At 43.4% G+C, this 25,158-nt stretch overlaps 1 protein-coding gene across 2 annotated transcripts; it reads right to left on the reverse strand.

Annotated features, from left to right (window-relative positions):
- Positions 1-5,635: 5,635 nt before the first annotated feature.
- Positions 5,636-24,781, reverse strand: KLF5 (KLF transcription factor 5). 2 transcript variants are annotated; one of them, XM_064174102.1, is made up of 4 exons: positions 23,972-24,781; positions 21,119-21,983; positions 19,932-19,991; positions 5,636-7,624 (listed from the first exon to the last, which is right to left on the reverse strand). In XM_064174102.1, the coding sequence occupies exons 1-4, from the start codon at positions 24,197-24,199 to the stop codon at positions 7,446-7,448; spliced, it is 1,332 nt and encodes a 443-aa protein (XP_064030172.1). In that variant the 5' UTR covers positions 24,200-24,781; the 3' UTR covers positions 5,636-7,445. The 2 variants fall into 2 exon arrangements, with proteins under 2 accessions (XP_064030172.1, XP_064030181.1); XM_064174111.1 differs by having other exon boundaries at positions 21,119-21,978; positions 23,972-24,067.
- Positions 24,782-25,158: the final 377 nt, after the last annotated feature.

Genomic DNA, 25,158 nt, shown 5'->3' on the forward strand with positions numbered 1-25,158 from the left:
CATAGGATCATAGAATCATAGAATCAACCAGGTTGGAAGAGACCTCCAAGCTCATCCAGTCCAACCTAGCACCCAGCCCTAGCCAGTCAACTAGACCATGGCACCAAGTGCCTCGTCCAGTCTTTTCTTGAAGACCCCCAGGGACAGTGCCTCCACCACCTCCCTGGGCAGCCCATTCCAATGGGAAATCACTCTCTCTGGCAAGAACTTCTTCCTAATATCCAGCCTATACCTACCCTGGCACAACTTGAGACTGTGTCCCCTTGTTCTATTGCTGGTTGCCTGGGAGAAGAGGCCACTCCCCATCTGGCTAATATGCCCCTTCAGGTAGTTGCAGACAGCAATAAGATCACCCCTGAGCCTCCTCTTCTCCAGGCTAAACAAGCCCAGCTCCTTCAGCCTCTCCTCATAGGGTTTATGCTCCAGGCCCCTCACCAGCTTTGTTGCCCTTCTCTGGACATGTTCCAGCACCTCAACATCTCTCTTGAATTGAGGGGCCCAGAACTGGACACAGTACTCAAGGTGTGGCCTGACCAGTGCTGAATACAGGAAAGAATAACCTCCCTTGTCCTACTGGCCACACTGTTCCTGATCCAGGCAACAATGCCATTGGCTCTCTTGGCCACCTGGGCACACTGCTGGCTCATCTTCAGCTACTATCTACCAGTACCTTCAGGTCCCTTTTTTCCTGGCTGCTCTCCAGCCACTCTGTCCCCAGCCTATAGCGCTGCTTGGGGTTGTTGTGGCCAAAGTGCAGAACCCTGCACTTGGCCTTGTTAAATCTCATCCCATTGGCCTCTGCCCACCCATTCAGCCTGGCCAGGTCCCTCTGCAGGGCTCTCCTTCCTTCCAACAGATCAACACCTGCTCCCAGCTTGGTGTCATCTGCAAACTTACTGATGCTGGACTCAATCCCCTTGTCCAGATCATCAATAAAGATATTGAACAGGACTGGGCCCCGCACTGATCCTTGGGGAACACCACTAGTGACAGCTGCCAACTGGATGTGGCACCATTCACCACCACTCTCTGGGCTCTGCCATCCAGCCAATTCTTGATCCAGCACAGAGTGAATCTGTCCAAGCCATGAGCTGCCAGCTTGGCTAGGAGCTTCTTGTGGCAGACAGTGTCAAAGGCTTTGCTGAAGTCCAAGTAGACTACATCCACAGCCTGCCCCACATTCACCAGGCAGGTAACCTGATCATAAAAGGAGATCAAGTTGGTGAGACAGGACCTGCCCTTCCTAAACACATGCTGGCTGGGCCTGATCCCTTGGCCATCCTGTAGGTGCTTTGTGATGGCACTCAAGATGTTCCATCACCTTGCCTGGGACTGAGGCCAGGCTCACAGGTCTGTAGTTTTTTGGCTCCTCCTTACGATCCTTCTTGTGAATGGGTATCACATTGGCAGCTTCCAGTCTTCAGGGACCTCTCCAGTGAGCCAGGACTGATGATAAATGATGGAGAGTGGCTTGGCCAGCTCAGCTGCCAGCTCTCTCAGCACCCTAGGGTGGATCCCATCTGCTCCCATGGACTTGTGAGGATCCAAATGACGCAGCAGGTCCCTTACTGCTTCCTCATGGATTAGAGGGGGACTGTACTGGTCCCTGACTCCATCCACCACTTCAGGAGTCCAGCTGTCCTGGAGACAACCTGTCCCACTAGTGAAGACTGAGGCAAAGAAGGTGTTAAACACCTCTGCCTTTTCCTCATCATTTGTCACTATATTCCCCTCTCTATCTAACACAGACTGGAGGTTGTCCTTGGCCCTTCTCTTGCCATTCATATATTTACTGAAGCATTTTTTATTTTCCTTGGCAGCAGTGGCAGCCTGAGCTCCAAGTGGGCTTTTGCCTCTCTAACTTTTCCTCTACAAGACCTAGAGACTTCCTTGAACTCTTCCTGGGACACCTCCCCTCTTTTCTAAAGGTGATACACTCTCTTTTTTATCTTTAATTCCTTCAGCAGCTCCTTGCCCATCCAGTCTGGCTGCCTCCCTCATCGGCTCATCTTCCAGCTCAATGGCACAGCTGCTCCTGTACCTTCAGGAGTTCTTTCTTGAAGTAGGTCCAACCTTCCTGGACCCCTTTGTTTTCAAGGGCTTTTTCCCAAGGAACTTTCTGAATTAGCTCCTTAAATAGGCTGAAGTCTGCCCTTCGGAAGTTCAGTGTGGAGGTTCTGTTGATGCCCCTCCTGGTTTCTCCATATATTGAAAACTCTATAATTTCATGGCCACTGGAACCCAGGCAGCCTCCAACCACCACATCCCCTACCAGGCCCTCTCTATTTGTGAGCAGCAGGTCAAGCAGGGCTGCCCCCCTGGAAGGCTCACGTAACAGCTGGGATAAGAAGTTGTCTTCCACACATTGCAGAAACCTTCTAGACTGCTGCTTCTCTGCAGTGTTTAAGTCCCAGCAGATGTCTGGTAGGTTAAAGTCACCCACCAGAACAAGGGCAGGTGATCTTGAGGCAGCCTCCAGTTGTTTAAAGAGTAATAAATCAACCTCTTCTTCCTGTTTGGGTGGTCTATAACAGACTCCAACAAGGATATCAGTCTTGTTGGCCTTCCTCTTAATTCTCACCCATGATGACTCGACTCAACTTTGAACACCTCCAGGGATGGCGACTCCACCACCTCCCCCTGGGCAGCCCATTCCAATGCCAATCACTCTGCTGGAGAAATAACTCACATTTGTAACTTGCCTAGCTGAAGAGTTACCCTCTTTTTTAGTGTGAATTCATTTTGTTTCTGCAACATGCCCTTCATTCTCTGTGGAGCTCTCTTTGTCTAATTTACAACACTTCAAAATAAAGAAATAGCCTACTCCTTGGAAACAGAAATATTTTCCCCTATTATTCCTCAGTGTAGTACACAAAGCAGGGCAAACAGACCTGTATATTTCCCCAGCTCTTTGGAAATCTCATGTAGAAGCACAGGAACACCCATTTTCTTCTCCCTCACCCACTCCTGAGCTATCCTGTGGAGCTTGCTGCTACGAGATGCTGTCAAGAGAAAGTATCTGCCCGGATTCAGAACTGAACTGAAGACTGGAAGTGTAGAGGCACGTGCGCCAATATGTGTCTGCATAGACATTTCCATACAAACAGTGACTCTTTCAAAAGCACAATAGCAACATCAAAGGGATCTCAGGAACCACAGCACTCTTCATTTGCCATAGATGGGCCTTTGTGCGCTATAGACAGACCGGATGATGCTTCATCTGCCATGAGCTTCTTCGGCAGGCTGTGTCAGCTCAAATCCCAAATCCCAAACAAGCAGCGTTTTTGAGGGTGCTAGAAACACAGCATATGACAGCAACAGCCTAATGGTTAGTACTGGAGAAAAGGAATTAAGTAATGCAACAAAAGTATGTCAGTCACTTTATTAAAAGCATACCCATCAGGCTGTTTCTGCTACTTACAGGGGCCAATAAATTCGCTCTGTCCTAATATACTTGAAGTGCCAGGATGCATTAATTCAGCACATGAGTAACTTGCCACATTCTTTCAGCTAATAGTCAGTTGTTGAGCTGGACTCTCTTTCATGCAGGTCAACGGCCACATCACCATTGTAGCTGTAGAGCATAGCAGTCTTGTGGCACAATACCAAGCAGATTAAAACAATGATCTGTGCAAGGATTCTGTAAACCAAAGGCCAGAAGGTTCCCATGTAGGCACAGAGGCACTTCTATGGAGTATCAGGCCCTAAACTCACATTGAAAACCACAGGAAGGAACTGGGTACGCAGTTAAGAGGAGGACTAGGTGTTCATGTGGCCACTAGAAAAGCCAGTTGGTCCACCTGAGTTTTCCTCTTTGCATGCGATGATAATTTGAGTGCTGGAAGATAATTGGACAGTTGAACTTGAGGATGGCCTCAGTACCTTGAGGGATTCTGCTCCCACTGCTTTAAGTGAACTGAAGAGGGGCCGTGGCGACACAGCTCTTTCTCGCAGGTTTTTCACTCAGCCATGCTGCTGAACTCCTGGATTAATGTTATGTGTTGTAGATGTATCCTTTGACAATGAAAAAAAGCACTTCTACCTCTGCTTTTGTAATGCATTCTGGTCCACGGGTTTGCTGTGCCTGACTCTGTTTGCATTACGTTAAACGCTGCTGAAATAGATGGGCCTAATTATGGCCTTTCATTCAAGATTAATATGAAACCATTAAGCTGGTTTATGCAACCAAGTAGCTGAGCAATAGAAACATCTAAAACAAGTATGAGGCAATGTTGGAGGCCGAAACCATACAATCAGCAGGCTTTTGTTGTGAAAAGCCATGGGAAATGCAGAAGCCAGCGATGCTTCCATCTACAGACTTAAGACAAAACACAGGATGAGAGCAAGTCCACTGTGGTAGACTAGAAAGAGCTACCAAAGCCACCACTGGCCCAACCCCTTTAGCAGCAGGCTGAGCTAAATGGGGAGGTCTGGTGGTTCTGAATGCTCCATACTGCCTGCTATTTGCTCTAACCTGCACTCAGCAAAATAAGCTTTGGTAGCGTTTTTTTTTTTTCACCAGGACAGCAGGCAAATTATTGTCCAGCTCACTGCCAGCTTCTTTTGTTTTTTTTTTTTTTTTTTTTTTTTTTTTTTGTGATTACCCAGGTCTTTACTAACTATAGTGTTATCCTGTATGTTTTTTAAAAGGAGAGGTCAACTGACATGTGGGAGAGATCAGTCGCCATCCCTGGAGGTGTTCAAGAGGAGACTGGATGGGGCACTTAGTGCCATGCTCTAGTTGGTTGGACAGGGATGGGTGATAGATGGGACTGGATGAGCTTGAAGATCCCTTCCAACCTGGTTGACTCGATGATTCTAGTTGAGGAAAATCAATTGAAAAAACAAGAATCAAAGGCAGCTTGCAAGGAAAGAACATTCCAGAAAGGATTTAGGATCTAGAGTTAAGATAACAATTGATTTTTTAATAAATTGGCAATTAATTGGATGCTTATAATTTGGTGTTAAACTCTTATACGGGTTTCAAGATGAATTTCTTTCAAAAAGCTCAGTACACTAGGTATCTCCAGAGGTCCTTTCCAACCCCTATCATTCTGTGATTCTGTGAAAGGGCAAGAAGTTTAAACCCCAGATTTGAATATACACATCCACTCAAATTTGTCCAAAGGAACCACACTCCCATCTCCCCAGGGGAAAAAAATACCAAAAATGAGCCACTGCTGCACAGCACTGCTATGGGACTTTCCTGGCATTCTAGGCCACGAAAAAAAACTTTTGGAGAAAAAAAATTTATTCTGGGCAACACTGTAGATGAGTGTGAATAGGCTTTACCCATTCTGAAAGTGGGAAAGAATTTGTGTAATTCTACACACCCAACAGCTACCTCCAATCTACAATCATACTGTTGTGGAAGGACAATCACAACCATTTTCAGACTACTGTGCACTTCAAGGTTCGGACGGCAGAAAAGCACCCTTATCCCTTCACATTTATGATTTTCCACACAGAAGGATGCAGGATGCCAGGTACTTTCCAAAGAGACAATCCCTGCTATGAGGAACAGACATTCTTAGCTTAATATTGTTATGATTTCCAGCTCCCAAAACACAGAACACCCATTGTCAGGAGCTACAGAGAGCACACGCGCACACACACACACACACACACACACACATTAGGCACTTTGTTTTATTTTGCAAAAGGAAAAAAAAAGTCTTTATATATAAACCATTTCATTCTCTCTCAAAACATTCTACAACTATACAGCTGTTTGCTCCGTCATTTGCATAGGAAATACCACAATACAAAAATAAGGTGAGGGGGAGGCAAAAGAAGCAAAACAGCAACCATTTTATGCAGGTGTCTTTCACGTATAAACATTTGAAGCCTTACAAAATTATTTACATCGTTTGTCAACTATTTACATTAAGAGCAACATATCTAACTATAACAAACAAAACTATAATTTATCAAGTATATGTAAAATTGTCTTAAAAAAAAAGAGGGGGAAAAAAAAGAGTCTATTGTATACCACAAATAAATAAAGACAAACAACAGTTTTAACAAAGCTAGGTTTTCCTGCAAGACCCTTTTTTTTGGTATTTTGATTGTCTATTCTAGCCTTTGGTTGACAGCTTAATGTTACGGCTTGTGAAGTCCAGACACTTATTAGGCTTGTTTGGTTTTCTCCCGTTGTCTGGCCAAATCCTACACGGTCTAACCTCATCTTTGGCCCTTCATCTACTATTTCAAGGCGGAACACGGTGGATCAAAGTCAATGTTCGCATAAAAGGGCACCACTTCACTGACTACAGTGGAGTTTCAGCTACCTTTGTCAGCATTAAATTTTCCCCTGTGTCAATCTGAACAGTGGATTAACTAAACTGCACTGTAATTCTAAACAAAATTACTGTATCCTTTACATTCCAGTAAATTACATGCCACATCCACATGAAACTAGATCATCCTGGTGCTGAACCAGCTTAACGTGTCTGTATATAAAAACTGCATCCCAAATCCTTCTTTTTTAAAGTGATACTAAGTTTAGCTTATAGTAAGAGGTTTAACATTCTGTGTTCACTGTAACTATCCCTGTTACCGAGGCTTCCGACATTGACTTTACAGCTCGTTCTACATTTTTTTTTTGCCCTTTTAAGCAATTTGAAAACAAAATCCTGCTTTGAATATTCAGTGCACACCATGTGAGTTAACAGGTACAAAACATCTGAATGCTTAGCTCATTTCTCTTATGGAAAATGAAGCTAAGTTGGTACCATTTTGAGAGGTATTTAAACAACTTTTTTTTGTAAATGTGCCGTGTTATCACATGTAAAACAACTGCTTTTTTTTCAGACAATTCTTAGAAAACATCCGTATTAAACCTAAAAAGCTGATTTGCATATTTACAAAATCTTTGTCATAGCAAACATGCAACATACAGAACAAAATGTTTTGTTCTATGGCTGTTCATGAATTTTTCTATGTACTTTATCTCCACAGAATGACTTAACATTAAAAAAAAAAACAAAACAAAACAACCCCACAAGTACTAAGTATGTCCAGTAAAAACCTGACAGGTTACAATTTGTGGCTGTTCCACTGAGTTCATTCATCTGCAGCCTCTCATTAATTAATTTACTAAACATTGTCACAATAATGACAGTGCTTTGGTCAAAACACCGCAAGAGAAAGAAAAAGAGTATGAAGCTGCAATGTGTCAAGATGTAATACTTGTAAAGAGATGAAACCTGCTGACTAAAGCCATATACATCATGAGAGCAAACAAATGACTGAACACTCTGGTATTGTTATACAGTGTCTTCCCTTTTTCTGCATAAATATACAAAATATACATTTCCAGTTTCTTTTGAGATCTCCTTTAAACGGATAACCCATACTCAAAAATTAAACTAATTTTAGTTGTACACTGAGAGTCAATAGGAAATTGCATAGATACAAAACAGCATCAAAGACAAGTCCAGCTTTTAGTTCTGATGCCTCTTCATGTGGAGAGCCAGGTGATCGGACCGTGAGAAGCTGCGGTTGCAGACAGCGCACTGGAAGGGCTTCGCCCCCGTGTGCTTCCTGTAGTGGCGCGTTAATTCATCTGAGCGAGCGAACCTCCAGTCGCAGCCTTCCCACGTGCACTTGTACGGCTTCTCACCTGAAAGACAACGCAGAGAAACGAGACGGTCACTCCTGGGGAGAAATCTGATGCAAAATCACACTGTATGGCTACGCTTTTCAATTTAAAGGAGAAATAAAAGACAAAACAGGAGTCAACATTTCCTAATTCATCACTGCTCTGTTCAACAGTCCCCAAAATAACAGCCTGTTTGATTTTTTCAGCAAATTTTACTTTGCAATCTATGATGTATTAATATCTCAGCAAAATGTAAGAAACTTTCAAACGCACAAGTTGGAGACAGCTGCAGTACAGAAATGCACGGAGGTAAAAAGACTGCATGAGATAGAAATATGCTCCCTTACACTCCTCTCGGTATGGATGGGAGTAGGAAAAAAGGCCATCTCACGTGACAGTCTGGCCTAGTTTGTTATTTAGCTTGCATCTTTTAAAAATTGATACATTAAAGTGATGCAGAGCTTTTTTTAAGAGGTCTGAAACAGGAAGGGAGATTTCTATGAAGATTCTTTGTAGTGCACAGATCTATTTGAGAGCTTCTGATACGTGAAGAAAGGGGCACTGTGTGTTACAAACACAATGAGGATAGCATTGTCTAAAACCAGGGGCAATCAAAACTTGTGGTATCCTTGTTTGTATCAACTACATATAGGAGAAAGCACCAAGAAGCACCCATTGTCAGAAGTAAATGTCTATAATCAGGTGCTCCAACAGTCGTATTTTAGAGGTGGCAAATGCTTGCTGTCTATTGATGTAATGGGGGCACAGAGTCTGAAAACTTGCTGTGTTACAGCAGCTCTGAATACAACTTCCAAGTACCCAGATAGCCTTGAACACTCCGACTGGGCAACTAAAATAATTCCATTCATCCATTGTAGAACTGTAAGGAGAGTATTTTAAGCGTGCCTCTAATTTGTAGGTGTTTGTGGAAATGGGAGAAATAATGAAGCCACAAAGCAATGACTTCTGTGTGAAACCAGAACTCTACGCATGCACATACACCTGCTCAGAAAATAGAATGGACATGATGCCATCACACAATCAAGCACCACATAAATAAAGAGGCTAAGATTGCCTATTCATAGGCTACTGCTTGATATTGGTTGATAAAAATATCTTTCAGTTGGGAGACTAGATTGCTATCGATACCCTTCATATTAATTGGACCCATTCGGCAAGAAAAGAAAGAAAACAAATTATCAAAACACTCAGCAGTAGTTTCATATGGAGCAGAATCAGAACAAGGCTGTGCTCTGCAACAAGTCCCCTCCAACACATCCTACAACTCTTCTCTGTCTCCATTGGCCTCAGAACTTTATGCACATAGACTCAGTCCTACCGCACTGTAGAGTGACTCTTGCTTTTCCCTGTTTTACCATCACATGAGCACACAAAGTCAGAAGCTGGTATCCTGCAACCAGACTGTTTGTTCTGCACCAGTTATGCAGAGAGTGCCATTTGAAAACTCCAAAACATTACTTCAAAGATGCTAATCTATTAGTCAGGTGAAATTAAGAAATTGATTTTGTCTGGGAGTTTCTACTGCTAGATCCACAAACTAGCAACCTTCTGTCTATTGCTGAGCAGAATCAGTCTTTTGCTTATAATGGGCACACGTCTTCCTGTTCGCAGCACGGACACAAGCAGAAGAAGATCTCTACAAGAAAAACTAGCCACCCTACCAACCAACCACCTCTTTGCATAAACAGTGTCTGGGAGACACTGAAATTGCAGTGGAAACATATAATCTCTTAAGGAAAACAAACTCATAGCTTCGCATCACCTCTCACAGCATTCAAAGTTATTTGGTGGACAGCAATCAGAACACAAATCATTACAAATTTCTGTCATAGCTGAAATTGCTCTGTCTGATGCTCACTGAAGACCATAAATCATACAGGACTCTGTTGCTCCATGTAATATATACTGTAGATTAAAATACAGACTTCATTTAAACCCAGTATGTAAATCTTTTCTAGCATCAGAGAAGCCAGTTGGGACAACACATTTGATCTTCAAGATAGAACTACAGTAAAGGCCTCTATTTAGCAAGGGATCTTTTGCACTATCCACATCATCCTCAATGCATTCAAACTGGGTTATTTACGAAGTTTGTATAAGGCTGTGTTGCTGATCCATAGGCACGGAATCAGGGAGATCTTCTGTGACCACTCTGTGTTAAAATGAGCACGCACATGTTCAAAGCACCTCAACTGACAGCCCCTGTATTTACTTTTTGTTGTTGAGTTTGGGCTTTTTTCCTTCCTTTCTTTTTCATTTTCTCCTGTATTGGCTTCAAACTCTTCTTTAAAAGCCTTCACTTAAAACTGCCATATTACACTAGGTACTAAACTCACAGTTTTGTCATCGTCTCACTCTAACTTCACAGTGAGAGCATATGCAGAGTCAGGCAAATGCTTGCTTACCCACTTTGCAGAACTATATGAGGAAGGAGAGGGATGACAAAGAGAGGAGAAAGCACTAGTGGAACAAGTGCCTAGGAATACTCAGACTGGACTGGTACGGGGACCAGATTAAAACCATGGTTTCCAATGCTGGCATCAAGAAGGCATTACGAACAACCTTACTGCATGTTGGACTACACTGTACCAAAAACGCAATTTCAAAGTTGTCCTGTGTAGGTGATACCTGACCCCGTCTGAGCCCAAACAAAACTGCTGTAGCATCAGCAGGTGATAGGAACAGTCATACCGAGCCAGGGCATTGGTGAATTCTGTTCTCTTGATGGGTCTGCAGCTTCCAAGTCAATGCTGAGTCCAACTGTCAGATCTCCTTCCATTAAACTCCAGGGGGGGGCTAATTTCCCAGTGACACTATGTAGAAACGTATCCCACTATCACACTCACCTCACCATCTGCCATAGCCACAAATCCTCCTGGGCAACAGCATTGCCCACAGGAAAAAACAGGCAATGCCATTCAGAACAGCACTGCTCCTCCTTGTCAGCCAAGGACTTCTGCAGACCTGAGCTAAACCGAGCAGCACTCAGGAGATGCGTGCAGGGGAATGAGCCAGTGCCTTACACAGATTGTTTTAACAGTGTTACTTTTATGTACTGGAAATTAAAGCCAGAATGCTGCTTTTAACCCCTGCTTTGGCCAACAGTGAGAACTGGAAAATGTATTTTTAGCACCCGTGTAGAGGTCTGGATTATTTTGAATAAATCCTAGGGGTAAAATCCTGAATATCTATGTTTGTAATGCTAGTTTCCGTTGGAAAGTTCTATTTAAGAACTGAATCAATTTCAAATGTTTTCCTTTTGGTCAAGGAGGAAGAGGGGCAAGAAAAAGAAGGTGGAGATTATTTCCACTGCTTTAAAGAAAGCAGAAAGACAACTAGCTGGTAGTATTTTCTCTCTCTCAACCTAAATACACATTTTTTGTCATTTAGCAGAAATAAGAATTTGGTTTAAGACCTCGTGGCAAGGGGAAAAGAGCCTCATGTTACAGATTTTCTGAAGTGATCCTACTCCTCTCCTAGACAGACTTAAAAGCACCAAGAAATCTGGGGCTGGAGATTTATTTTTTGAAAAAAGCAGGTATACACAACAAGGGACACTGAACCCTTTATCCACTGTTTTCATTGGCTACACAGTAATGTAAGATTTGCTTACTTTAATGATTGTGAGAAATACAGTAGCTGTAAAGTTTCAGAAATATTTGATTTTCCTCCAGCAATTTAGGGCTTCTATAGTGTTAAACCAAGAATGCCACTGGTCATCAAATATGAAGGCGGCACAGCTCAGTTACTGGAACATGATCGCAGTATCAAACAGATATTTCACTGTAAAAGTAAGAAAACAGCTAACTCCTCCACTTCAGGGGAGCTTCCACGGGATTTGTTAGAATGTCAACACTGTTCAACTAAAACACCATGGAGGAAGCTGGTACCGATTTCCAGCCAAATAGCACACTCCAATCCTTTCTTCCCAAGCCAGAAATATTATACACAGCACTTCTGGGAAACAGAACTGCTTTCCTTTAAATTATACTTCAACATGATAGAGATTTCATAAGTTTAATTGGATTTCTGCATAACCTCCTTCCAGGCTCACTGATTTAAAATATTTTGCTGGGCTTATACATCACAAAGTATATTTTTAAGTCCTCCAGCTGTTAATATGCATCCATTCTCCATTTGTGGAGCACGAGAAACAGACTTGAGCACAAAAATTTTAAGCCCTAATGTTTAGTTTGGAAGCTCTTTTACAGAAAGTACCTATCAAGAGATAAGAAGTTTGGCCCGAAAGGAGACTTAGTTTGATAGCAATGTGTCTTATCTGTTAAAATAAAATAAAATTATAGTGCTGGGAAATTGCAAGAATGTCAAGAAGATCTCTGGCTATCCACATGTAATGTGCTAACCTAACTAGTCGCTTCAACAGATACATTATCCGAAGGTAGATCCCCAGGTTCAAGATCCTCGTGACACCGCAAGAGAACGGCCTGGACCGGTGAGGCACACTCTGTTAACTCGTCTCCTTTTAATTTGTTTTCCTGAGTTTTAGTCATGTCAGAATGCACATATATTTTCCTAACAGTAATTACAGCCACGGGCAGAGACCATCATGGTCACATTTGTTTGGCTAAGGTACAGTGCGAGAAGGCAACGGTCATTTTGAAGACACTCTATATTCAAAATGCAGTCTCTGTTCACAAATATCTTTCTGTTTGGAAAAGCACGTTACTGAAAACCTCCATCAGTGACAAATTTGCCCATTAACAAGAAAATAAGCTTCCTTACTTCACCAAAGACTTGTGTGGCTTTATTTCTGCAATTCACTCCTAGGATGGCTTTCTTTAAATATAAAGCTGCGAAGAGCAAGCGCCAGATTTTCAAAACTAAAGTTAGGTAACTCTATTGGTATGCAGAAATCCAAATGCAGGTATTACACCAGCCAACGCCTGCAACTTCTCCTATTTCCTATCAGAGATTTTCTGTCCGAGCGGCAAGTTTGGCATTTCCTTGAGGAAGAAAAAGCAGCATGCATAATAAAGACTCCTGAAAGACGACATCTAATTACAGTTCATAAGGGTTTAAAAGCATAAAGACACCCTCACCTTCCTTCTTTCCACCCTCACCCTCCTTCTTTCCACCATTTTAATATTACTTCTGTTTATGATGGAATTGCTTCCAGTAGAATTGTTTGTCCTTAAAAAAATAATTCAGCTAGGCAAGATAAAAAGGTAGTAGACAAAGACGAAGTTTCTGCACCATAATTGCATGTTATGTACATAACCTACATTATGTCCAGCTTGAAAACAGGTAATTACAGAGAATTGTGTTGTCTCCAAGCTTTCTGGTGCGCAAACCTTTGTATTTTTCATGCCTTAATATGAGTTCTCTTAGTTTCATCACATGCTGTAGTCTCAAATACTTAGAAGAAATAAGAACAAGTGAAATATGAAATGTTTTCTTCCCCTCTATTTTAGTTTGCTTCTAATAGCTTTCCTCTAGTTCCCAGCATCACAGTTTTAAACCCTGGTCTCTTCCAAGCTGACTGGAACTGAAAGTAGTTGCTTGAGTGTTATGTCTGTACTCATTCAAAAGAAGTTTTTAGTTCCCAACCTTTACTTAAAATTAGACCTTCCTCCAGCCATTGACTAAGTGCTGTAGTCATCGTTAAAAGCAGCTTGTTGGTTGGGGTTTTGCCTTTTTTTAATACAAGTTTGTGGTTTTCATAGAGAAAATGTCCAAAACCTTCTCAAGTGTTTAAAAGCTCTTTAGTGCACTGAAATTCCCAGTTTTTCAAAATGGAGATGGATCAGAGGGCTGACAGCAGACACAGTACATCCAGTTTATCTTGTGAGTGATAATGTAGTACTTGAAACCTAGCCCAACAGTGAGACGAAAGCACAACATATGCTGCACATTATAACATGTGATAGTCTCTGCCTCGTATAGTAGGAGTGTGTCCATCAAAAATTACTTTACAATGAAAAAGCATTTTAAGGAATCCTATAGCAAAGAGCTGTTGTATGTCCTGCCTGATGACCGATGATCAGCCAAACAGTACTTGTTCTCTCTAATAAAAGCATGAAGAGAGAAAACCAGAACTGAGTGGTAGGCAATAAGGATGGCCAAGAGTTGTGCAGCATTCAGTTTCTGACTACAAAGGAATTAGCTTCTCAGAGCTCCCACCAGTGCTTGAAGCACTCTTATTTTGCCAAGCATTTCCTTACACAGCTCAAGGATTACTGGCGAATCTTGACTGGCCTGTGCAATGGTTTATTTTCTTTGTGGTGTAACACTCTTGTCTTAACAGAGGTGGTCTCTCTTTAAGGAGATATGCAAACAAAGAGGAAAGGAATTTTTTTAAGTAGGTTTATAAAAAATCCATGCCATCTGGGGTGCAAGGCTGTGTCTACATGTCCTGTGCTGAAGAACACATTTCCTCATCTATGCCTGTGGTGCAAGAACAGCTCTTTAGCTCCCACATCAATAACACTGGCTCTTGTACAGTCAGATAAGAGCTGCTCTTAAAATGGAATTTATTAAACACGTACTGTAGACTTCCAGATTCCATGTACTGTATGCACACGCACACAAAAAAATTACAACTGAATGCAATACATTAAAGTTATTTCAACTCAAAGCAAAGCACTGTACACTTGCCAAAATCAAAGGTTTTAATATGTCCTTAATCAGAGTTGTTAGAGATCACTGAATATAAATAATGCAGCCTGACAAGACAGGAATGTTGCTACCAAGATACTCAGACTAAACTAGGACATTGCTTAAATGTTTCTAATCTTTCACCAATGGGAGGTGCAGGTCATCTAACAAACAACAAACAACACACTACCCTGGAACCAGGAGTCAATCGTTCCAGTCAGTTTCAGAAATTAATTACATAAAGGAATGTCTAATCAAATAATGGAAAGTTTTAATCACTGGCAATTGCTGTGAATCTTGGACCTATATTAGCCTATGTAGGGCAGTCTCAAAATGAACTATATTTAAAGCCAGTCTCTCAGGTCAACAGTTTCCTTATCGGGAATCAAATATCCTGGAACTGAAGTTTAATCCTCTCAGGGAGCAATTGACAAAAACAACAGTTTTTTTAAGCTTTCATGCTTAGAGGGACTTTCTAGGCTTTTAATCAAAAAGAAAATACGAGGCTTTTCTTGTCAGTATCTAAAATCGAAAAGAAGTACCCTTCACCTGACGCCTTGGAATTTAAGTCCTGATTCTTACAAACGGTGTGCAGGACACTGATATGAATGACCAGTAACATTTAATTAAATTTTAAGTTTACATTGCAGAGATTTCACCCTCTTTTAAGCAAGACATTCAAACATACCTCCTTTAGGTTATGACTACAGATAAAGAATTAGGTTATGACTAGAGATCAATTAATCCCAAGGTCTGTAATCACTCACAAAGTGTTTGGGGAAAAAAAAAAAAAAACCACATTATTTTCCCTTAAATTGTGGTTTGCACAGGAAAATAATGTACTTCCATTTCTCACACAGGCAACTAATGGATTTAGCAGAATTCATAAATAAAAGATACCAACATATTCTCCAGCAGAGTCTAGCAACACTGCACTTTAATGCACTTTGTCAACAGTTTTATTTAACTCTTCTCCATTTTTGCTTATTGTCTTTATCAATGATGTCATATACTGACACCTCCGTAAGTATAATCTCTGCAATTGACTCATCTAACAGGTTAAAGCAGCAGAATATGAACAGAAATATTACTTAATAGCTATTTTCATGATGCAAAGATTTTTCCAGGATGAGGTTTGCTACATACACAGAAAGCTGAAACCATGAGCAAGGCAGAGTCTTTCAGGGTCTCCATTCCCCACTTGGACACCATGAGTGAAATCCCTTACCCAAGCACCAGGGTGATTTAAGCCAATATATGACTTTGCAAAGTGCTATTTTTCCAGCAGGAGTCCAACTACCATTTCTCTTCCCTTCTGAACAATGGGTGTCCCTAATTTTCTGGCAGTGCTATTTGGTACCAGCTTTAACAAGCATCTGTACACAGCTACGGTAAACTCAGAGTGCCAAGTCCCACAGACTGCTAAAATCTATCACACGCAACTGGTTCTAATGCTGATGACCACCAGAGCCTAATTCTGGATCTACTGAGGCAGAGATCTAAAATAAAATAAAATGTTTTACCACCTTGAGGAATAGCACAAGTCAGCAGCTGTCCCATGCCTACATAAACATTTGAAATAACTCGGGACGGTGGAAGTATTTTGAGTGCATCTCATTTAGAGAAATGCCATTTCTCTTGAGTTATCTCGGCTTCCACTTCCCATCACCAAATACAAGCTAGATCTATAGATAGAGATGAAATACTTCTGCACTTAATGCTAGAAACTATTAATGGCAAGCTCATCATGTGACCAGAGAACATGCCTGTACAAAGACTCCGTATACTGAAAACCAACATGCAGCTGGAAAATGTCCTCAATGTGTGTGCCTTGATATGTTCAAAACTCCACCCCACCCTGGAGCCAACAGCTCTTCTGCAGCATGAGAGGTAGAGTACAGGTAGGGCATTTCAGATGCCTGCATATCAAAGGCTCAACTTCCACAGCCCAAATCTTCAACATACAAAGAAATCTAACAGAAGTCACAGGGCTGCTGTTTCTAAAGGATTACCTGATAAATGCACATATACTTGATGCCAGAGAAGGAAACAAATGAGGTTTACCCACAATATGCAAGAAACTTCTTTTCACTGACATATGGCATGTTTTTTGAGTTGGATATATAGGTATAAGGACAGAGTCTTAAGGCGGTTTTACAGCTGGACAGCCTATAACAAACATATAACCCCCTCCCCCATTATATATCACAGTTGCGCAATGCCAGTTATGAAACAAAACTTGTTCCAAGACCAATAGTTAAACTTATTTTAAAAGAAGATCTCGGCATCAAAATGTAAAAAAATCCAATCTGTTTTGAGAGATATTCCAACAGGCACTTTAGCATACGGAATACCATTTTACCTGTTTCAGGGCCAACAAGTATCGGAGAAGATACTGCACTGAATAAAGTATTAAAATGTACATCTGCTCCAGAACTGCACAGAGGTGGATTCAAAAGACCCTGTTATCTTTATAGCATCTGAATCTCTATCTGTGTTCAATTTAGGCATTACCAGTTTAACAACAACTAAAATTTAGTCCATAATTTACAAACACTAACATGTTACCTAGAGAAAGAAAAACATGTGTCTGCTTCAGTGAGTGGTACAAATACTTAACTTGCTCAGCTCTTTACGTGAATACCGGATTCCTAATCAACAGCAAGAGTGCAGTGTAATTGCATTAAACCAGAATAACCATACCGGCTTATATCGCCTGACTTGATGTAGGGTAAACACCTTGGGAACACCTAAGAAGAGAAATGTAAGGGCTGTTCCTCCTGCCCATTTCCTACAGTTTTAATGAAATGTAAATTATAAAATTTAACAGTGTGTTCGACTAACTGAATTGCAAAAAACAAACGAAAAAAAAGACTATGGACTACATTCCACCTATCAAAAATAACATTTCCCTTAGGTTTGTTCTCAAAAGAACATTTAAAACCAGTCAAAGCCTTTCAGAAAAGAAAGGCTGCTAAATAAATACTGTGAAAAGGCTGAGATTTTCCAATACAAAAGGAGAACCATAAGGTCTGTCTTGACTTTTAATGGCAGACAAACTTTGCTGCAGGCTCTTTTATTTTAAGATGACAGATTTCTGAGAAGGGCGGGTACTGGTTGGGATGAGAGAGAGACTGCAGCCAATTTTAAAAGGTATTGTTAAGAAACTAAGAATAAGGAGAAAACAACTTCAGTGGTCCATGATTACTAAAGAACAGGTTTAGCCAGATAAACAGGTCTGCTATCCCTGAAGGGATTTGAAAGAATATCACACACAACTTTATTAAAATGGATTACGTGACACTTGCTTTAGACTTTGAAGGTAAAGCTTCACTAAAGTCCTTTAAAAAAATAAAATTAAAAAAATCAAAGCTTAATAGTGCTGTATGAATTCATAGTTCTGGGGGATGGGACGCTCAGAGGCACACGCCCCAATTTTGCCCTCGGCATCAAGCTCTTTTCTTTGGAGACCAATAGCGAGATTCCCCTGCATTCCTGGGGGAGCTGCGCAAGTTGAGCGATTTCCCTGAGTTTGTGCCCGTTTACTTTAGCATTTCATCAATTTACGGCATTTGGTTAAGTCAGAGATCTCGCTCCTAACACACATTTCAACCATATGTTTAAGGTAGAGATCAGAATCGGGGCTGGAAATCTTCAAGTGTTAAGTGAATATTCAAGAGAGTTGAACTAATGTAAACTCTGAAATAATGCAGGTAACAGGATAGGGACTCACATTCTTGCATGTAATGCATGCTTTGGACGGTTTATCCCTTCATTCACCTCCCCTGAAGACCCTTTGTATTACAGACCTGCTTAAGTTCACTAGATTTTTATCTAAAACAACATTCTTGTTTCCATGAATACATCAGCTCCTCTGACCTTTGCACATTTATCCACATTTCTAAGGTCAAATATCTATAAGTAAAAAAGTGAAGGCAACAGTAAACATTAATGGCCCTAAATGATATGTATTAACGAAGTGGTATTTACTTCTATGCACGCAAGTACTAACTTTATAAACCCTAGTCATTACTACTCGAGGTATAAAAAAAAAAAAAAGATATAAATTGATTTTAAAAAGCACAGGTGTACTTTTCAAATGCTGACTATGTAATGTTCATTTTTTTTTTAGACTAAAGATTTGCTTTTATCTCTCTTCCTAGTTACTGTATAATAGCAAGCAAGATATTTAAAACCGATATTCGGTTGCTGGCTAAAGTGCCTAAGTGGAAATTGCACACTCTTAAATTTACAGATTATTTATTAAAGAGCAATGGGATTATACTCAGTGACATTCAGATTTACAGCCTCATTACAATATTCCTTTCTTACTAAACTTACTGCTAATGATTATATATATATATATAAAAATATATTTTTTTAACAATGCTCTTGTTTAGTCTATTACTAATGTAAAGCAATGACCTTTGTACAGTCGTTTTTCTTTTTTCTGTGGTGACTGCAAAACAGATAACTCTTTCTTTATCAAACCAAAATTTCCATAACAACATTTAGCCTGGAGATACTCAGTTCTTTTGCAGTAATCTAACGATCCATTCAAAATAGCTGCTGAATAGAAGGCCTTGTTTCCATAGAGATTTTGGTAGATCATAGCTGTGTTGTTTTTACTTTTGGTTTAAACTTAGGTGACAACTCCAGTAACTGAACAGCACAGTCGTAGCGCCAACAGCCTGCCTCAGTAAGTGAGTTGCTTCAACTGTGACTCATGTTTTGCTCTGAGTGGAGTTCCACATGTAAAAGAGCTGGGGTTCATACTCGGGTTTAAAAACAAGAGTCACAGCCCTTTCATTTATTTCTTTACAAAATAAGTCATGTGCTTTTCACCAATTTAGCATGAGTAGTTCTGTGCTAAGATTCCAGCAAAGAACTGTCCTAAATGGTTTCAGGAACGCTGTTGGCCAAGGTACATTTTTCTCCCTGTCCTCTCTTCTCCTTCGCTCTGCCTTAGCAAGTGAACGCTTAGAACGAGGATCTAGAATGGTTCCACCTCCCAGATGCTGCCTGCTGCATGCATTGCTCCCGCACCCACGTACAAACAACAGTGTCCCCGGGTCCACTCCACGCAGCCTTGTGAATGGGGATTTTCTCTGTGACTGCAGGTAGAATTTGATCAAGATACAAAAACTCTGATGCACTGACACTTTCGGTTTCCTCTGTTTTAATGTCTTTCACTGAGAAAAGAAATAAACTACGTCTTTAAAAAACAAAAGGCGAAAACCACAACAGACTTAATTTTGAGGACAAAGCAAATGGAGGCATCTTAGGAGTTTTCATCATGTTTCTGAAAAATTCTAGGATTAAATAATTCTAACAGGTCAAAGAGAAAACCAGAAAATTCTGTTTAGATAAATCTTGAATGCTTACTCTGCTTAATTCATTATTCTAGGGGGAAAATCTCGTATTTTTAACACCTTATAGCATTTTAGATTGAAAAGGAAAGTTTTCATGTTTTATCCTTAGCTCTTTTGAGGTCTTTATTACAAAAGTCTTACCAAAACTGCATTAAGAATAAAATGCAATTTTTCTTTCATTGACCAAATCTTAAACTTTTCCTAACTGCCATCCTGGAAACACACTACTCTATAGAAAAGAGGGAGAAGCATACTTGCTTTCTCTCAAAACATGTAAGCCATCAGTGAACAAGACACAGTGAGAGGGTGAGAGTACATACCTGTGTGAGTTCTCAGGTGTGCTTTTAAGTGAGAAGACTTTGTATAAACTTTTGTGCAGCCTACAATGAAACAAAACAAAAATGGGGAGAGGTACTTCAGTAGGGAGAACAGTGAACGCTCCACGCTACATTTACATTTCTTCACTCAGTGTGCTATCTGGAAACACTTAACGTTTACTACCTTCTGGCACCATCATTTGTTAGGAGCAAAATCTGAAATAGAAAGCTCCTAGGAATATGTTACTTTACACAGCTCCTATTTGCCTCAAAGACTTACTATCTTCTAACGTGGTATAGACTCGCAGCTGCTATGATATGTACAGCAACACCTGCTAAATAAGGCATAATTCAGAGGGACACTTATTTTTTTTAATATTTCCTAGAGAATTTGATCAAGCCAGACTCTGTCAATGACACCCAGGACCCAGCACAACTCTTCCACTATCATACAGCAACCAAAGGGGTGACAGACCACTGATAGCTCTGTAGTAATGGGGGAGCGCAATGCAAGTGGCAATTCCTCCTGCATTTGGACGGCTATGAGCATCTTGTATCTGGGATCACATCCTATGTGGAGGCATCATTAACAGTAAGGTCCCTCTTCCCCTTCCGCATATGGAAGGAGAGGCTGGAAGGGAATCCACCTGGACAATTTTCGGAGTTGGCTTTAATGGATTTATGCAGGCAGCTGAATCCCCTGTTCATAACAGGAAAGATACAGCTAGGGCCTTGGTTATAAGGAGCTGAAATGACATTTTTGGCTCCAGCAGATTCAAACTGAGCTGCACTACATCAGACAAATCGAGGCTCTGCTCCACCATCAGCAGTGGGAAATTGAGAGCAGGAGCTGTGCAGTCACACTGGCTTACTCACTTGGAGAAGGCCATTGGTTTTTGCTTTTTTCTCCTGTGGACGCCAGGGTTTAGAACATGGCAAATACAGCTCAGGTGTTTAAGAGAGTTACAAACGACATGAAGAAAAGGATACGCATTATGTAAAGAATGTGAATGTGTGCCACGCAAAATAAAACCGTTAGGAAGATAAATTCTGCTTTGACAAAGAGTTACTTTGTTCTTCCTAGATTTAGACTACAACTAAAGAAAACCACTTAGGCCTCCATCCGTGATTATTCACATTTTAAAAACTTTTATTGCAAGAGCTGGGATTTTCTGGCACAGATAACTTACCAGGATAGTCACAGTAGTGGATACGTCTTTTCTCCAAATCTGGGTTACTTCTCCTGTTGTATCTGACTGGTTGCATGTTCTGGGGGGTTATAGGCAGAGTTGCCGGTAAATTCGGATTGTGAATTGCCAGCTTGGAAGCTATAGTTGCAGCATATGATGGAGGAGGGGTTAAATTCTGTAGCATCTCTGCTTGTCTGTCTGGACTTCCAGGCTCAGAACTTGGCGGGGAAGGAGGAAAGTAAGTGGCCTGCTGCTGCAGAAACTGGTTCGGCATGGTGTAGGTGCAAGAGGGGATGCCCTGGAACTGTTTCATTGCAGTCTGTGGAACAGCCGAGGAGAGGGTGTTAAGGCCCGCCATGGCTGATGGCATGGATACATTGTTAAGGGGGTCCATTACAGCTGCCTGAGTAGTAGTGTTGGGCATATCTAAATCCGGCGAGCTCAAGAGCTGATATAACTGGCCTTGTTGGGGTGTGACAGAAAGATGAACATCTGGTGTAGGAAGCTCCTGCTTGATGAAAATGTTGTTCACATCAGGAGTTTGGTGGGAGCTGAAGATGCTGGTAAATTCGGGGAGGGCCTGAGTTGGGGCAGGGGCAGTAGTTTCACTCTGGTGACTGAAGATGGTGACTGGCTCTGTTTTGATGTGGGTTACACAGGGTCGCTGGGATTTGTACAGGCCAGTTCTCAGATGGCTAATGTCGGGGAGGAAGACGTTCATGTTGATGCTGTAAGGCAACCCTTCGCTGTCAGTGAAAAACTGGTCTACAACTGAGGCACTGTCTCTTCTGTACTTCTTATGTTCAGGGATGACGGGAACGGGCGGGAGCTGAGGTGTCAGGTATTTCTCCATTTCACATCTTGTCTACAAAAACAAAATAGACCATAATCCACATGATTTGTTACCAATTAAGAAAGATGACGGCATGCACATTGCACGAGGCTTTGCAAATAAAAGGCAATACTGTTCAGCCAGCCACAAGCTACCTACTGAGGAAGTTATAAACGTTCACGCTAATGAAAACCTGTCTTTTATAATCAGTGTGCTAATCAACATCATCAAGGACAAGGAGATAAAGTCATGGCACAAGCTGTTCACGCACAGCAGGCACTAAGATCGATCTGATGTTTCCGTGTACAACAAACTTTTCATTTTTTATGTCTACAAGACAGTGCAAGGCGTAGAAATGACAGGCACTGTGCCTAATCTGCAGATCTCCTGCTCTGGAATTCACTGCTCGAGCAGGGCGACAGCCTATCTGTTTCACCCGCTTCTCTTTGAAATGCTAACTCTAAAAGCCACATCCTCAGCTGGCTATTTGAATGCTAATACTTGAAATAGTGTTTATATATTATTTTTTTAAAAATATATGTTTTTTTTTTCCGCCCCCCGGAATTTTTTATGCTTAAAAAAAAGTATCTGATTAGAAATAGAACACTGAAGTGTAGAGTTATAAATACTATTAAATAAAAGGAAGATAGGCTGACTGCGTCAGACTACCCCTGGTAGTCATCTATGACTACCCTTGGTGTAGTGTCCCTGAGACTATGCTCAGAAAAATAACCTGTGCAGTGTATCATTGGCTAATAGCGTGATAAACACGTCCCTAGCCATGCCTCGATTCTAGGAGAACTCTTTAATTACTGGAAAAGCATTCTCCTAGAGTAATGGTGCGAGGGAATCCGTGGGTGGCTGGAGCCCGATACATTACTGGTACAGTCATCGGCAAAACATTTATCACGCACTCTCCAGTGGGCAAATGCTACATTCCCCCCTGCCCTGTCAAGAGAGCGCTCATACCAGACCCGTTTAGCACCCCGCAAGGGAAAGCAGCTGACAAACAGCAAACTCTGCCCGAAAGTGGATTTTAGGATCTTCCTTCAAAGACCCCCGGTAAACACCACAAACAAACAGAGCTGCCTTTGATCTGGATCTGCCCCGACATGCCAAGCTACTTTTTCCAGCTCTTGTTTACGAGCCGAGGGCAGCTCGCTTTGAAGACGAGAGTGAGTTATTCCTCAGAGAAGACGCAATCGAAACGCAGCAGCACCGGACAGACCGATGCCCCGCACCGGGGGCTGTCCAGGAGCGCCGGTCTCATCGACCCCTGGGGGCTAAGGCGGCGGGTGGCCCCTCCGCTCAGAGGGAGGGCCAGTGCCTTCCCGAGGCACTGCGGCCCAGCGTGCGCGGGAATCCGCCTCTCCAAAGAACACCGTCCTTGGGATGAAGTCCGGCTGCGGTCGGCGCTTCCCTGCTTTTAGCTCCTCCAGCTGTTTCCCTGAGGATCCGCTCCCAAATAGCCTCCTGGGACAGGCAGAAAGTCCCGGGAAGTCCCCCCTTGCCCAGTGCGTAGTGTATCCCCCCCCCCCAACCCGAACATGACTCCCTGCGTGGGCGAGCGGGACAGGCGGCCGCTCTAATTCTGCCGCCGGGCAAGTGCAAAGGCAGCAGCTGTAGCTTTCAACACACCCGCGGGGGCAGCCCTGCTCGCCCCCCCTGCCGTTCCGGGACAGTCCGTCAGCCGCCGCCGGAGCCCGCGCTCCGCTTCAGACCCGGCAGGCTCAGCCGCGCCTCGGGCCGCCTCACCGCGCTCCTCCAGCAGGAAGGCGGGAGTTCTCCCCGCTCCACAGCTCTCCGCACAGGCGGACAGAATCCGAGGGCCGCTCCCACTCATACAACGCATCCCCTCGCCAGCTCAGCCCTGCACCTCAGGATCCGCTGCCCAGTCTCCGCAGCCCGGCCCCACCCAGTCCCGCCCGCCCGCTCCTCAGCTGCCGCTCGCCGCCCGGGCGGTCCTGCCACGGGAGAGGGGCGATGTCCGGTGGACCGTGAGGAGGGTGGTGGCCACCTACCTGTACCATCTCCTCCGCCGGCAAGGTCGTGCCGCCTCCTCCTCCTCCGCCGGCCGGGTGCTGCTGCTGCTGCTGAGGCGGCGGCTGCTGCTGTTGCTTCAGGTCGTCCCCGGGAAAGATCGGTGCCTCCCTAGCCCCTAGTACGGGTTTAAGCTGTGCGAACACCGGCTCCTCGGGCTGCTGCACAGGACCCAGGCGGGCGCTCATGGTCAGCACCCTGGTGGCCATGAGGCAGGCTAGCGGTGGCGGGTGCGGCGGGTGCGGCGCGGAAGGGTTGCCCGCCCTGGCGTAGGGGGACTGGCCCGCGGGCGGCTCCGGCCGGGCGGTGGCTACTCGGACGCTCACTCCCCAGGAGCCCCAGCCCCAGCCCGCATCCACTCCGGTGTCGTCAGTGCCTCCGCCTGTACCTGGCCACGAGTATCTACCCGGTGACACAAGCCCGCCTCTATTTCACCCTACTCCACCCCCAGCCCCCCCTACACCCCACCCAGCCTGGCGAGGGGGCTGGCTTTGCGGGGCTGCCCTGCCTACGGGGAGCTCGGACGGCTCCTCCCCGCGGCGCGCCTGCTGTGCTGTGCTCTGCCCCGGCGCGGCGTGCCCGGCCGCGGGGAGCGCGTTGAAGGTGGCGCGAAGTGCTCTGGTCCGAGTCTCTGTTCCGGTCCGAGTCCCGGAGGGGCTGTAGCCGGCAGACGGGCTGTCCCCGGCGTTTAGCTGTCGGCCCAGCGCCCCGAGTAAACGTCCAGTCGCTGCAGGCGAGCCTCCCTGTGCCGGCAGGGCTCCGCGCCGCTGGGGCTGTGGTGTGCAGGCAGGGCTCTGTGCCGGCAGAGCTGTGGTGTGCAGGCAGGGCTCTGTGCCGGCAGAGCTGTGGTGTGCAGGCAGGGGCGCCCGGTCTGGTGCGCACAGTAAAGTGGAAGAGGCTTTTCAACAAGTGCGGCGGCCTGCCGAGGCCCCTCTCCTGCTTTAGTATTATTTATAGTCTTTTAAAGGAGCGCTGCTAATGTAGGCATTCTAAAATAACCGTCTCTTCTACCTTTCATCTTCAAAAGCATTTTAAAGGCAGTCATTCAAATTTATTATTTTTTGTCCGGAAGGCAATTCGTACTCGAAACCTGCTGGTAATAAATTTCAGCGCTGCAGTGAAATCTCCTCCATACACTCTGAAAATGCTGTTACAAAAATAGTTCAGA

This window comes from Pogoniulus pusillus, chromosome 3, assembly GCF_015220805.1.
Source record: "Pogoniulus pusillus isolate bPogPus1 chromosome 3, bPogPus1.pri, whole genome shotgun sequence".
Taxonomy (NCBI): domain Eukaryota; kingdom Metazoa; phylum Chordata; class Aves; order Piciformes; family Lybiidae; genus Pogoniulus; species Pogoniulus pusillus.